This window comes from Leptonychotes weddellii, chromosome 11 (assembly GCF_054177405.1).
Source record: "Leptonychotes weddellii isolate Sample4059 chromosome 11, ASM5417740v2, whole genome shotgun sequence".
NCBI lineage: Eukaryota > Metazoa > Chordata > Mammalia > Carnivora > Phocidae > Leptonychotes > Leptonychotes weddellii.
The window spans coordinates 8,967,418-8,983,140 of record NC_138379.1 but is presented as its reverse complement, the minus strand read 5'-3'; the positions used below and the strand labels follow the sequence as shown (position 1 = coordinate 8,983,140).

Sequence of the window (15,723 nt, the reverse complement as noted above, 5' to 3'; positions counted from 1 at the left end):
ACACATGTCCAAAATCAGGCCTCTGGTTTCCCCACCGGGACCTACTAAGAACGCTGTATTTGGTCTCCGCCCCCAGTTCCTAACCCAGAGCTCCGAAAACCCTTGTAACTTCCTAAGTGTGAGCAGCGTTTTACACTGAGCCCCTCAATCCCCTGGAATTCCCTGGATGAAAGGAGTCCTTTGTTCTGATGAGGAAGTTCTTGGTGGTTCCTGGATAGCTCAGGATGTGGGCTGGTCACCACGATTAGAAGCCTGGACCTGTCGGCCCTCCTCCCCCATCCTCCAGGGAAGGGAGAGGCCACAGATTCACTTAATGATCGATCAGGCCTGTGTGATGGAGCCTCCATAAAAATCCCTCAAGCGTGGGTTTAGAGAGCTCTCAGGTTGGTGAAGACACCCACACGCTGGGAGGATGGCATACCTCAACTCCACAGGGACAGAAGCTCCCGCACTCAGGACCCCTGTGGACCTCACTTGATGTTCATCTGGCTATTCGCCTGTACCCTTTATGATAAGCCAGGAAATATAAGTAAACATTTCCTTGAGTTCTGTGAGTTGTTCCAGCAAATTATCAAACCTGAGAGGGGACTGTGGGAACCCAACTTTGTAGCCATGTTGGACAGAAGTTTGGGCACCCTAGAGCGCCACTGCTTGGGATGATGTCTGAGGTGAGGACAGTTCCTGTGGGACTGAGCACTTAACCTGTGACATCTGACACCAACTCCAGGTAGCCAGGGTCAGAAGTGAATTAAATTACAGCACACTCAGTTGGTGTCAAGAGTCGGAAAACTGGTTGGGGTGGGGATAAAAACCCCACACATATGGTGTCACAAGTGTTTGGAGTAAAGAAGCATTTCCTTTTACCTTCCAAACGTGCTCTACTCAGTCTTACCCCATCAGTAAATGGTCATGCCACCCATCATATTGTTCAGGCCAAAACTCTCAGTCCTTTATTCCACCCGCCCCCAGCCCGTCTCCTGTGTAGCACCGAAGTCTCTCGGGGCTCATGTGCGCAGAAGAGGACCATGCCTCACCTCCTCCAGCAGCGCCCGGAGGCTGCTGTCTGCGTTACCGATGTGGTCACCACTTCTGCCCTCGGGCCCCTCCAGCCTTTTCCAAGGTGTAAAGTGATCTTTCCAGGACCGAAGTCCAATCACTTCCAGACATTTGCTCAAACCCTCCACAAGTTTCCATCATCCTCAGAGTAAAACCCAAAGTCCTTAAACAGCCAGTGCCTTCAGTCCCCTGGCTGCCGACTGATCTCTCCCTGCACCTCCGGCTCACTCCCACCTCCCACTGCTTGCCCCTGGCTTCTCCCGTACACAGGCATGGCTTCTCCCTCCCTTCTCTCAGGAACCCGCCCAGAAGTCACTGTATCAGCAAGAACCCCGACCCTGTGACAAAACAGCCATCCCCACTATGTCCTCCTTCTAACACTCCTCTAGTCCCTGCCCCATTTTTATTTCTCACCATCTTGAGAACATATATTTACTATTTGCTCGTAAGCCCAGAGCAAATAGTCCATTTTCTTTGTCCATTTTGTCACTGCTATATCTCAATACCTGAACAGCACCCGGCACACAAGTGTTCAATGACTAGGTTGTGAATAAACACGACTACTGGAAAGCTTCAATTTAAAGTATTTAATTGATGCTTTTTCACTCCCTGACTTCTCAGCACCTTGAATATCCCACAATGCACTGGGGAGCTCCAAGAGGGCATGCAGGACACGGTTATTTCCCAAATATATCTGACTATGAAACTTTTTAAAACCTTTTTGCAAGGGAGGAGGAATCACGGCAGAAGAGAAGCAGACTTTCATGGGACCAGTGTTTCAGGGACATACTTAAGATAACATGGTCTGCACAAACAATGAATCATGGCACACTTCATCTAAAATTAATGATGTAATGTATGGGGATTAACATAAGAATAAAAAAAAATTAAAAAATAAATAAATAAAATAAAAAAAAAGAGAACATGGTCTGGCTCACCTCGTTCCACACAGATCAAAGAGTCCCCCACAACGACACACTCGGAAGTATGGGGGCCATGGCTCTTACCCTTTCCTCAACACCCACAGCACTTAGGGTCTGATTCGCCGCGGGGGTCTCCCGTAACCAAGGCTAACATCTGGGCCAACCTGAGCTCCCCGGACTCCCAGCTCCACCCTCCATTCCCACCACTCTGTCATTCTTGAAATCTAACGCATACGTGGCCCCAGGGAACATAAAGGAGACATGTTCTGTAGACAGTGGTGTGCAACTGAGGGTGGGATACCAAGCGGTGTGGGCCTCACCGTGCTGTTGATGCTGGCTAAGAGCTTGCCGTTGAACTCCACCATGGAGTACACGGCTCCTTTCACTTCCTTCTCGGCCACAGTCTGTAGTTTTCCTGAGGGGAGAAAGATAGACTCTGAGTCTCCTTTATGAGCCCACACTTCAACTCATCAAAAGAATCCTGATGTCCTCTCTGGCTCTAATTCCTGCTCCCAAACCACGCATCTGAATGCAGGAAATAGAGTCAGTGTCTACTGCGGTTAACCATCACCACAACTATGAGCCCCAACAGAATGTGCAGGGACTGCAGACTGTGTCCAAGGGCTGCCTCCCCCGCAAACCTGCAGACCCAACTCTCAAGATGGAGACCAAATTCCACCTCGCCCATCTGAGCTGAGATTTGGGGGTTGACAGAGTCTTTAGAACCATCTTGCATAGGGGAATTGAGAAGAAACAGATACGAACATGAAGTGCTAAAACTAGAAAGAAGACCTACATGGCTGAGCAACCAAGTGGAAAGCAAATCTAGGATTCCTCTGATCCTGGCCACTAGATTCTCTTACCAGTAGTTCACCTCTCCCTTCATCTTCCTTTCAAAGAGTAGAAAAGGAAAAAATTCAAGCCAGATTTTACTCATGTGTCTGCTCGCTCCCCTCCCCCAAAACTCATTCAGACCGTCAGCAGCTTGAGTGGAAGGAACAGAAAGTCTCGTGTCACAGCAATTAACCCAAGCTCTTCCACTGCTTAAATAAAAGCTCCGAAACCAAAACGGTCTGTTACTTTCCCAGAATTTCAAATCTCTCAAAAGCTGGGGACTGTGCCCACTTACCGTCAGAATACTGAAAGACCACGATTCGACCCTGCTTGGGCTCCGCCTCTTCAGGATACACCATGGCTGTGCCCACGATGAAGTACGTGTTGGGGTCTTTGCCCAGCTTGCAGGAGACCAGGCTGAGGGCATATTCATTCTGCAGGAACTGGTGGGCATGAAGCACTGGAAGGAGAGCCGGAGGCGTGACTGGCTGCTGACCCCCACGCACACATAACCCTGTACTCCGGGGGGGCCCCAGCCCGGGTCCAAGCAAGGTGTGGGTGGTGGCGGGGCACCAGCTCCGGCTGCTCCTGTCTCCTCAGCCTGTCCTGCCCTCACCAGCCTGCGCTGAAAGGAGGAGGCCCAGCACCCTGGACTCCTGGCCAACCCAGAGGTCTCCACCCCTCCTTTCGACTCCTCCTAGGATGGTCTGTCACAAGGTCTACCAAACCATGGAATCTGTCAGAGCCCAGAACAGGCTAGTTCAGGGAGGCCGTAGGCACAAAAATGATAGGAAGAGCTCATCTGCACCTTCGAAGGTGTGCTGGTCGATGATGAGGAGATTGTGCACCTCCACCTCTTCTCCAAAGGAGGTCTCGTGCGGTGCTGTGCTGCTGGAGAACAACTTGCTAGAGCTGACACTGCTGGACAGGGCCTGAGCACAGAGAACACACACCCCCTCTCAAAAGCAGACCAGGTGCTGGGAGCATCTGGGTGAAGGGGTCAGCCAGGATCAGGGAACAGAAGCTGAGTCTGAACGAGGAAAACTCAAGGTTGGCAGCTCAAGCAGAGCCTTAAGAACAGAGAGCTCTGGAGGACAGGGCTCAGGGACTGAGGATAAGGAGCCAAATTCTGTATAAAATTGACACAGCAGTCCAAAATAGAAAAATCTAAGGGTTACTAATGACCATTAAAACAGTGATGCCAAGTCAATCAAAGCTAACGAAGAACTACGGCAACCTAATAAGGGGAGAGACTCCACCTTGCTCGATGGGAAAAGCAGGGAGCACGTGAAATAAAAAGAAAAGTGTAAAGACTGTATATTCTGGATTATGGAAAGATGTCCCACCACAGATGTTTGGGAGCAAGAAAAACAAAGAATACGTGACCTAAGATGATCAGCTAATATCTCCACCGAGTCTACTCTGTGGGGCTGTAGACTGCCCTACTATCCTCTGTATTGCACAGATGAGGAATTTGAAGTTTAGACTTGCCCAAGGTCACACAACTAGCGATAAACCTTGAAGCCAGTTCTGTCAGACTCCAAATCCCACCTCTTACCTATAACGCTATGCTCTCCCCAATTACACATACCCTACAAAGCGTCCAAATTGATGACAAGAGAATTATTCATCCTGCAAGACTATGGAGTAGCAGAAATCACTGACTGCCACACTTACCCCAAATTCTTCCCAACCCTCCAAAGAGGGGGCCACATCCAGCTCGCTGCCTGTGTTCACAAATAAAGTGTGACTGGAACCCAACTATCCCACCTGCTGACTACGGTGGCTTTTGTTAACGGCCAACCGGAGTAGTTCCCGTATGGCTGACAAAGCCATACCTGTTCCGTGACCCTTTCCAGAACAGTCTGCCAGCCCTGCTCCAACGCCATCTTTGTCTGCGCCCTCACCTGGGTGCTGGCACTGGGCCTCAGGGCCGTTGTGCCGCCACTCGTGTCCTGGACTTCGATCCGGCTGGAGAGGACCCCGAAGCACTGGGACACTTCCTGATAGCAGATCTTCCTGGGGAGCAAGCGTGGACAGTGCCTCTCAGCACAGCTCTGAGAGGGGAAGCACCTCACACCAACACCCAGACCACGGCGCTCTGCAGCCCTCCTCCCCTGGCCCTCACCTGGGAGACTCGTAGAGGGGAACCGTGCGGATGTGCAGCTTCTGGATCTCGTCGATGGTGCCGATGGTGAGGGTGCTGTTGTTGGCCAGTGCCAGGCTGGAAAGAAGGGTCTGGGTTTAGACTGAGTAGACCCAAGGAAGGAAAGGATTCTATGAGGCAGCTCCGTAAGGGGAAGAAAAACAAGGCAGAATTACACTAGCTTCCTCCAGGCAGTGGCTCTCACCTCTGACTCCAGGCTAAGAATCACCTGGGGAGACGTGACCCATTCTGATGCCTGGTCCCACTGCTACCTCCCATCTTATTGAACAGGTCTGGGTGAGCCTCAACTGAGGTTTTTAACTGCTTTCTATTTAATGCTAACTGCAGCATTAGAATCTAGAACAGTGATTCTCAAATCATCATTTGCATCAGAATCAGCAGGCGTGCTTGCACTTGTTAAAGCTGACTGCTGGGCCCCACCCCCAGAGTTTCTGATTCAGTCCCCTCCCCCTGAAGGCCTGAAGAGTTTACATTTCTAAAGAGTTCCCAGCTAGTTCGGTGGCTGCTGGTGGGGGACCCTACTTTGAGAACCCCTGCTCGAGAGGCATACAGAATGATCTCCAAATCAGGGGTTCTGAAACCTGACTAACCATTTGAATCACTTGGGAGGTTTTCCTGAAAATACAGATTCTATGGCTGAAACCCCCGATCTACTGAATCAGAATTGGAGTAGGATTTGAAAACACCTTACTTTTTCAAGTGTCCCAAAGATTTCCGATGGGTAGCCAGATGGGAGAACCTCTGCTCTACACCTCCCGCCTCAGCTATTTATACTGATTCGACTTTGGGAGAAGGCGAGAGAGAAAGGGTTTGAGGAAAACATCATGCTGCCCTCAACGAATGGCTCTTGCTGAAGAAAGAAAAGGAGGCTCACCTGTCAGGATAGCCATCAGAGTTGAGGGGACACATGTAGTTGACTTCCTTGAGGTTGACATTGGAGAAGACCAATTTGTGGTTGCTGCTGTAGATGACAGTGGGGCGGTCAGAGCAAGCAAAGACGTTGGTGGTAGAAAGAGAACGGAAAGTCCTCAATACCGTGGGCTGGGTGCCCAGAGTCACCTTCTTACGGTCGCTCAACAGGCCTACAGAGAGAATGGCATCAGGAGGAAGTAGGAAGGAAAGGAAACAGGACAAACAGCTGGGTCGTGAAGGTTCAAAAGCAGTACCCCGAGGCTAAGGCAACTCCACACTCCTTGTTTCTCCGAGGGCCCTCCATTCAAAGTGTTCTTCTCACCTGTCTCAATGTTGAGCCCGAAGTAGAAAAGCGCCCCATCTCCCAAGGCACAAAGGAGGTAGTGGCTACTCTCAAAAGTGGTCATCAGGATGGAACGAGGGATGATCTCTGTGGGAGAGGGGCACATTAAGATCTTGTTCCACATTCTGACTGATCCCAACCCTTCAAAGGTCCTTACAAGCCACCTACCTCCACCCAGCATCTCTTTGTGCAGTAGCTCAAAAGAAGGCAGCTTCAAGATACGCGCCGAGATGTCTGTCCAGAGGCCAATGGCACAAAGAGGGGACAGCCCATTGCTGTCCCCCAGTGGGGTGATGTCCAAGCAGGCCACTTCATGTTCCATCTCTGTGTGGCTGAACAAAGAGGAGTATGGCCGAGGAAGGACTCCGAGGATAAAAGAAGCCCCGTAGAACAGGGGAGGGGGACAAAGAGCAGACAGATAAACACACACCTGATCTGCCGGAGCTCCTGAGGACGGATCTGCAGGTAGTAGAGGGCCCTTCCCACCGCTACCACCACCTGGCTGCAGTTGCAGGAGGCCACACTGATGTTCTTGCCCTGAGGCTCCTTCCACTCACCGACCAGAGCTTTAGGTTCCTGAGAGACCAACCTCACAGATGCTGAAGTGATCTACAAAAGGAAGAGAAAGGTCTCCGAGCACCTGCTGGGATCCACACACCAGTGGGAAGGTGGTAAACGCTGCCCTAGTGGAACCCTAAAAATAAACTACAGCAGCCCTCTTCGCCCTGTTTTACCCCAAACCCAAACTCCTACAACAGTTAGTTCTGACAGATGCCATTTTGAGCTGAAGTCCCGAAGAAGACTGGCTTAAGGCCGCTTCCACCTTACCTATCGGCAACCTGTTTCATTCTGATGAAGTCCTGGGAGAGGGATCAATGGAGGAAGACCCGGTGACTACAGTCTAGCAGTTTTTCTCATCCCAAAAATCAGTCCTCTAAAATAGCCACATTCTTTACTGTGCATGAACCATTAAAATTATTTAAACTTCTGGGGTGTCTGGCTGGCTTGGTCAGTGGATTGAGCATGCGACTCTTGACCTCAGGGTCGTGAGTTCGAGCCCCACACTGGGTGTGGTGACTATTTAAAAATAAAACCTTAAAAAAAAGAAAATTCTTTTTTTTTTTAAGATTTTATTTATCTGACAGAGAGAGAGACTGAGCACAAGCACGGGGAGCAGCAGAGGGAGAGGGAGAAGCAGGCTCCCTGCTGAGCAGAGCCCAACGACGTGGGGCTCGATCCCAGGACAGGACCCGAGCCCAAGGCAAACACTCAACCAACTGAGCCACCCAGACATCCCAAAAAAATAAAATTCTTTAGTATAGGCTATGAAATTATCTTGAAATATGCTTAATCGATCTATTTCATTACTGAAATAAAACAAAAAGCAGGCTGATGACACTGTAACGGACGTTATGAATTCATCTTAGGATGAATTAGGATTGTCCCTATCAAAGCTGAGCTCCTATTTAAAGAGGAAAACCCTTTAATAACAGATACATGAGCTGGTGCCAGTCTTCAGGCCACTAGTTAGAAAAAACTCAAAGCAATGAATCATTAGTAACTGGGCACCTCCCACACTTGGTCCACAAACCAAGAGAACGTTCCGTCTGGCTTTTGTCAAATCCACAACTGCCTGTTGGCTAAAAGGAAGACCCAAGTGGATAAAAAGATGGACAAGATTCATTAATCCTCAGTACACAAGTACCACACCCGACACTAGCAAACACTGACTCTAGCCACAGTTAAGAAAAGTTCCAAAGGCTAAAGAGATGTGCAGAAAGTGAAGACCGCCAGGAGTCACTCTGAACTCAAACAACCAGGGGGTGGGCAGGTGCTCAGAAATCAGACTCTCGTGGCTAACAAGGGCCAAAAGGATATCTGACCCCCATATCGCATATAGATTTAAAACAAAATCAGAACAGAGTAAAAGCTCTGGTTCTAATAATCAATGTGGAAAGTGCTGCCAACAGTCATATATGGACGGGAGCACTAAGACTAAATAGGTATGTATTAGTACAACAAGGGAAAACACATGTCTCAGAAAACTGGGCATAATTAGTGCGAAAATGATACCCCAAACCATAAAAATATTATGATCCCAGTCTGTAAAAGACAATACAAATAAATACTACATATACTTACAGAAGAAAAATAAAGCTAAAAGGAATAACTCCAAAGTTAGGAGCTGTTAAGTTGTTTTCTCTGAGTGGCGGGTTATCAGGTAATTTTAAAATTTTTTTCTAGAATCTGTTACTTTTAGAGCCATAAAAACAGACTGCGGTAAAATCCTGCAGTGCTCTACACTGCACTCTAAATCAAATTTAAGTCAACAGGGCTTGCCCCTTTCGGAGTCATTACCTGGATGAGTTGCTGATGAGCCACGTTGCCACAGAAGAAAGTCTGCTGATCATCCACGAAACCCATCAGTTCGGTTTCTTCCACCTCTTCTCCGTTTAACATGAGAACTCTGCAGGGGAAGGGAAGGCCTGGGTCAGCCAGACCAGCTCTCCCACCCTGTAACCGTCACGGAAACGCATGCAGCAGGCGCCAGACTCACCCTTACCTTGTTTGGCCCACAAAAGAGAGCACCAGAGTGTCATCAGTCTCCCGGTTAGGGTCAGAGCGCAGTGGCCACAGACCTGGAACAAAGATCAAGGATAAAGATGCAGAGCACAGCCCAACACTCGGCTCCCCACATCTAAGGAAAGGCAGCCAGCCCTCAGGGAGGAGCAGGAACTTTGTGGAGTCCGTCCTGAAGCTGAAACAGTCACTCTGTTCTTTCCTGGCTTTAAGACCCTGAAGAAGTTATTTTTAAAACTGTTTTGAGCCTAATATTTTAAAGTGTTTCCTTTGACTTTGGATAAGATGATACATTTCTATGACTCAAAATCAAAATTTACCTTTAAAATGTGTACAGAGAAGTTTCACTCCTATACCTCTCCCTGAAACCTATCCCCCAAATAAATCAAGTCTCTTATTCTTCAAAAAAATATATTTTTTTTAATTTAAGGAATTCGGTAGTCACTGTTTTATAATCAAATACAAATATAGGGGCGCCTGGCTGGCTCAGTCGGTGGAGTGTGTGACTCTTGATCTCAGGGTTGTGGGTTCGAGCCCTGTGTTGGGTGTACAGGTTATTTAAAAATAAAAGTTAAAAAAAGTTACACACACTCACATGTATTTAAAACTGCCCATCATACACTGTTCTGCACTATGCTTTTCCATTTTATACTAAAGCCCTTATCACAATGGAACAGGACCTTGTTTTTGAAAGCTACACAGCATTTAATGACACAGATGTACCAGTTTTAAGTCTCCACTGATGGATACTTTTTCAGTATTGTGCATACAATGCCACAACAAATGATCTTATATTTACATCACTGTGTATAAAGGTTTAGGGAGTAGATGCTTAGAATTAGTCACTAAATTAAATGCAGGTGCAGTTTTGGCAGACGTTACCAATGAGCCTGCTTAGCTCCTCTCGGCCCTCACCAACACAGTGTTGTCAAACTTTTGGATTCTGGTCACCTGGTAAAGAATGGTATCACTATTCGATTTTGATTTGCATCTCCCTTAGTACAAGTGAGGCCTGTTACCTGTCCATGCATACCCTTCGCCAATTTGGGGGCAAGAATTTTGGTGACCTTCTTTGTAGAAATGTTTCGATAAATTAGGCCTTTGTCTATAAGATGAACTACAAAAGTTTTTATCTGGATTGCCATTTCTTATGACTTAGCTTTACAGAGTTTTGTTTTTGCCATGCAGAAGTGTTTCATGTTGTTGAATTAACCAATCTTTCCCTTTGCTTCTGCACTTTGAGTCATAGTTTAAAAGGCCTTCCCCACTCTAAAATCATAATAAATCGAATAAAGGAATTTGACTTTTTCTTTGAACTTTTATATGGCTTCCTTTTTACATTAAGTCTAATCCATTTGGGTTCTAGCAAGGCATACAAAGTACAGTATGGATCCAAACTTACCTTTCCCAGTTGATAACTGGGAACACCATTTATTAAAAACCATTTATTAAACATTTAAAAAAATCATCTTTATCTCACTGAACTGAGATACCACCACCATTGTACACTAAATTTCCACATGTAACTGTGTCTATTTCTGGACTTTTTTTTAATTTCTGGATTTTTGAGTCTGCTCAAGGAACTCTGCCTATTAGTGCACCAAAACCACACTTTCATTTACTAAGGTTTTTTTTTTTTTTTTTTAATTTTATTTATTTATTTGAGAGAGAGAGAATGAGAGAGAGCATGAGAGGGAAGAGGGTCAGAGGGAGAAGCAGACTCCCTGCTGAGCAGGGAGCCCGATGCGGAACTCGATCCCTGGACTCCGGGATCATGACCCGAGCCGAAGGCAGTCGCTTAACCAACTGAGCCACCCAGGCGCCCCTCATTTACTAAGGTTTAATGGTACGTTTTAATATCTGGTAGGGCTAGTCCTGTCTCGCTAATCCTTTTTAAGTCTTCCTGGCTTTTCTTGCTGCTTCCTTTTTCCGTTTGGACTCTGGCTTATCTAGGTTAAGAAAAAAAAAAAAAACCTCTTGATATTTTTATTGAGATACATTAAATACAAAAATAAATAGGTCAAAGAGGGGCGTCTGGTTGGCTCAGTTGGTTAAGCGTCTGCCTCTGGCTCAGGTCGTGATCCCAGGGTCCTGGGATCGAGTCCCACATCGGGCTCCCTGCTCAGCAGGGAGTCTGCTTTTCCCTCTGACCCTCTCCCCTCTTGTGCTCTGTCTCTCAAATAAATAAAATCTTTTTTTTTTTTTTTTTAAAGATTTTATTTATTTATTTGACAGAGAGAGACACAGCGAGAGAGGGAACACAAGCAGGGGGAGTGGGAGAGGGAGAAGCAGGCTCCCCGCAGAGCAGGGAACCCGATGCGGGACTCAATCCCAGGACCCTGGGATCATGACCTGAGCTGAAGGCAGTCGCTTAACCAACTGAGCCACCCAGGCGCCCTCAAATAAATAAAATCTTAAAAAAAAAAATAGGTCAAAGAGAGACCGCTTTATAATTTAATTTATAGGATCTTGGTATGTTTTTCATTTCATCAATCTATCCTTTGAATCCTTAAAAAGTATTTTAAAGTTTTCCCTGTATAGGTTTTACATATTTCTTCTTAAATTTAGTCCTTGGTTGGGACACCTGGGTGGCTCAGTTAAGCATCTGCCTTCGGCTCAGGTCATGATGCTGGGATCAAGCCCCACATCGGGCTCCCCTACTTCTCCCTCTGCCTGCCACTCCCCCTGCTTTTGTGCACACACATGCACTCTGACAAACAAATAAGCTTTTTTTTTTTTTTTTACAAATAAGCATCTTTTAAAATAAAATTTATTCATTGGCATTTTGCCTTTTTATTACTATCGTAAATTAGCTCCTTCCCTCCACTATACCTTCAAACGGACTGTGTTTTCACGTGAATGCTACTGATTTCAGTACATTAATTTTATATCCTGCTCCCTTAATGAACTCTCACTGTCTAGTTTTCAGTCGATTCTCCTAGATTTTGTACTTTTATCATCTCTTCCTTTCTAATTCATAAACCTCTATTTCTTTATCTGTTCCCATCCTCTTATCTTCTGATAGTCTAAATAACTTTTTTCTGATGTGCCTTCTATTTATACCTATGTTTTACTTTATGATTCAATCGGATCATTTTTTTCTTACAATAGGTGAGTTTAGCCCATTCACATTTATTGATACAACATGTCAGATATATCAGACACATGTGCAGATTTCATATCATCCTGAGTCGTGTCTACTACTTATACATCATAAAAATCTTCCACTACGTAGTCTTCCTTTGATCTTTTTGATTGTTATAGTTCTCCTGGAATTTAACTATGTATTTTTGTTCTAGAAGTTAATAACTTCACACTTACACCTTTGTATGATATTCTCAGTCTCCTCTTTTTTCAGGAATTCTATTCAGTTCCCTTACAAAAACATTAAATTTAACTTACAAACTTTGCTTTCCATTTCTCTACTCCATGATCCAATTTTGGTCAATCAAGTTTACTCTGGTACTTTTAAATATGTTTAAGCTTCTACCACTTATTTGTCATTATGACTTTTTTTACTCTTCATCTGACCTGCTTTCCTCTAGCTCCCACCCACGTGCCTTCACAACACATGAGGCCAAAGGCCAAGGTCACTTGAATACGACATGCATCCTATGTCTACCAAAGGGTTACCTTTGATGCCGGGTAAGTCAATGCTGGCATGCTCATGGATTCCAATTCCGTTCCGGATGATCCTCAAGGAACCTTCCTTGAAAGCCCCAGAGCAAGTAACCAGCTGCAAGCAGAGAAAAGCTTTCTAAATACCTCCCTCCAGAGCCTGAGGCCATCATACCAACGCCCAGAAAATAAACAAGCTATACCTAATCCCAAGGACCCTTTCAGTGGAGCTAGGTTTGAGGAAGCTCACTTAACAGAGGCTGCTTTCCAAGCCCCCAAGTTTACCAAGTGGACAGGACGTTCGAGTCCAAGAAGCAGAAAGCAACTACCACTGCTCCTAGCAAGCTGGCTTCCATCCATAGAACCTAGTTTACTAGAAAGAGCACAGGATCTAGAGTCAGACACACCTGCGACTTGGAGGTTATGTGACCTTGGACAAGTTACTTGATCCTTCCCAGTCCCAAGCCTCCTCACTTCTGAAATGGTCAAGAATTCCTATCTAATTAGGGTGCTCATGTGACCACAGATGATGTAGATCTGTATCACAGACCAAGCGATACACTCGATAAATGGTAGTTATCCTTGCATTATTGGGATTAGTGAGTGATCCTAAAAGTTAACTTCAGTGGGCACTCCACACTCCAAACAGGCAAGTCTAGGAGGACACGGTTTGAGTGGGCAGGCGTATCAGCTATTCATTTCTGGGATGACCCCCTTACCTGTCCCTGCCCCTGCCTCTCCAGGTCCACTACGCACATGTCCACGATGGGTCCTAAATTGGTAAATGTTTCCATGGCCACTACATAGGAGCCTTGTTCATTGCTGTCAACATTGAGCTAAGAAGAAAAACAGAGTTAGTCCTGGAATGCTCTTAAGAGATTCACCCTAGAGAGATGGTTATCATCCAAAAGAAACTCTCAGTCCTATGAGATTGCCCTTCTTGTGCTCCACTGCATGCTTCTAGAAGGGGACTGCTGACTAAGAAACATGGTTGGCCTACAGGCAAGCCTACAGGAGACCCACTAATCAGTCAGGAATTTCTAATCTGTGAGTCCCGTGGATGGATTTCAAAGCAGCAGTTTGGAAATTAATGCAAAATGCTCGCAAGCATTTTTCTGCAGGGAAGGTCCAAAGTTTTTGTCTTCTAGAGGGGGTCCAGCACAGTAGACTATGACCTATTTGAAGGTAGCAGCTAGGTCTTGTTCATAATTGTATCCACTGCATCCAGCACCTTGCCTGACACATCTGTTGAATGAACCTTTAAGACAAAGAGCTAGTCAGGGGAGGATGTGAAATCAGCCAAGGAGAAAGCTGCATAGTACGGACATGGATGAACTGAAGAAATTCTGCGAGGCTCCAAACACAGGAGAAACCTGAGGAAGCAGTGAAGGCACCAAAGTACCCAAAAAGAACAAAGTGTCTTCTCACCTTCACAAGCTGGGAGTCCCCAAGGCGAGACCCAACGAACACAACACCGTTATCGAGGTATGTCAAGCATTCAGCAATAGAGGTCTAAAAGAGAGTCAATGGCATGAGAGACATCAGAACGAACACCCCATGGGAGACTGACATGTCCTACCACCTCCTCAACACCTGTTAAGAAAATGAACAGCTGTGGCCGTGAGTCCTGAAACAATTCTCCATTTCAAATCCCCAGGTCACCCTAAGCAAACGTTCCTAAATCTCTGAAGCTTATGACTCCATTTATCACATCCTTACAGTCAGAAAAATCTACACTTTATCTTGCAGGTGCCTGGCCCAAACGATCATTTTAATCCCAATGGCTCTAGTCTCCTCAAAATAATTAGAAACCTCTAAAATTCACTGCATAATTCTTAAACTTTTTGGGGAACCTCTTCCTGGAATTAAGTATCAGCATTAAATTAATGTTTAATTCTGAATGCCATCCTTTTTCTCTTCCTTTTTATGCTTGAGGTAGTGCCCAGCTGTCTGTGAGATTCTCCAACATTTCATTTATTCAAAAACCAACTTCCACAGCAGGACTGACCAGTTGTTGCTGGGTGCTAAGTACCACAAATCTCACACTGCTCACACTGTGAGTCACATTCCCACATTCGCTATACCCCTAGGAGAACGTAGCAGAGGAGGGTCAAGCCCCACCTCTCCGAGGAGCTCCACACGGAGATCTTTGAGGGTGACAGTGCCATCCATCTGTTCCTCCTTCTCCAAAAGCAGCATGAAGAGCCGTCCTTCCATGTCTCCCAGCAAATAGCGGGAACCATTGGGGTCCACACGATTGTGACACACAATCGTACTTTGCTGCCAAGAGGGAAGACATGATCATTAGAGATTAAATGTCTCCCATAACCAAAGAGCAAACCCTTGTGAGGCACTCCCTTTACGAAACCCAGCCATTTCACAAGCAAGGAATCCACTTAGCTAAGACTACATGTGTGATTAAAGATGGGGACATTTTTATTCTGAAGACAATTTTCTGAGGAACTCAATATACCTTAAATGGTTATTCATGTATTATTCCACAGGAACACAAAAATATATAGAAAGTAGGAAGCAGCTCTAAGTATTCACTGGACTATGGATACTATCACAGATTTTATTTCCTCACTATTACTAATTACCTCCCACTGCTAATGCTATACCATGGATTTTGTTATTTATCCTTTAACTTACTTTTGTATTAATCCTTATGACTTGAAACATTAAGGTTTGAAACTTTTAGGACTAGTTAAGTCTATACAACTGATTGCTAAGTTACCTTCGCATGACCTGAGCTCTGAAAACATTCAAAAAAATTTGCAAAATTCTTCCCTTCTTAAAGTTGCCCCAGTTGATGGAAACGGTACACCTACTTTGATTACTACTTCTTTCTCGTAGTTAGCAACCAAGCTCTCAGTAAGCAAAACCAGGCCAGTCTCTCTTTGTATTCCCAATGACCAACACAGTATCTTGCATAGTAAACAGTGTAACAGACATATGTAAATATCCCTTTGACGAAGGGGGAGAAAAAGAGGAGCAGGGTTAAGAATAAGGGCGAAAAACAGGAGGGAAAAGTAAAAGACCGCTGCTCACCTTGATGATAGGAGGAGCAATTGCCAGGTACTTGTCACCATTGTGATAGGTTATGGATTCCTGTCCAATGATGATGGCCCCTCCGAAGGGCTCTGGGACTGCAGAAGAGAGGGCAGCATTAGAATGCTCAGCACTTCGCACCTGCCAAGCACTGCAGCAGCAAGGGCACTGATCCAGCCATCTCTGAGGCAAACCTTAAGATAATCATTCTTTTTAAAAAAGACATCAAAGTCCAGGGA

At 45.8% G+C, this 15,723-nt stretch overlaps 1 protein-coding gene across 1 annotated transcript in view; it reads right to left on the bottom strand.

Moving 5' to 3' along the window:
- Positions 1-15,723, bottom strand: part of DDB1 (damage specific DNA binding protein 1) — a 30,724-nt gene that overhangs the window by 8,415 nt on the left and 6,586 nt on the right. The window contains exons 6-21 of the mRNA XM_081798015.1: positions 15,485-15,582; positions 14,555-14,713; positions 13,862-13,945; positions 13,153-13,269; positions 12,449-12,551; positions 8,799-8,874; positions 8,594-8,702; positions 6,666-6,844; positions 6,404-6,567; positions 6,215-6,322; positions 5,855-6,062; positions 4,942-5,037; positions 4,721-4,832; positions 3,622-3,745; positions 3,109-3,273; positions 2,300-2,394 (exon numbers count right to left, since the gene is read on the bottom strand). Of these exons, the coding sequence (XP_081654141.1) occupies positions 2,300-2,394; positions 3,109-3,273; positions 3,622-3,745; positions 4,721-4,832; positions 4,942-5,037; positions 5,855-6,062; positions 6,215-6,322; positions 6,404-6,567; positions 6,666-6,844; positions 8,594-8,702; positions 8,799-8,874; positions 12,449-12,551; positions 13,153-13,269; positions 13,862-13,945; positions 14,555-14,713; positions 15,485-15,582 (1,997 nt within the window). The remainder of the gene's footprint in view (positions 1-2,299; positions 2,395-3,108; positions 3,274-3,621; positions 3,746-4,720; positions 4,833-4,941; positions 5,038-5,854; positions 6,063-6,214; positions 6,323-6,403; positions 6,568-6,665; positions 6,845-8,593; positions 8,703-8,798; positions 8,875-12,448; positions 12,552-13,152; positions 13,270-13,861; positions 13,946-14,554; positions 14,714-15,484; positions 15,583-15,723) is intronic.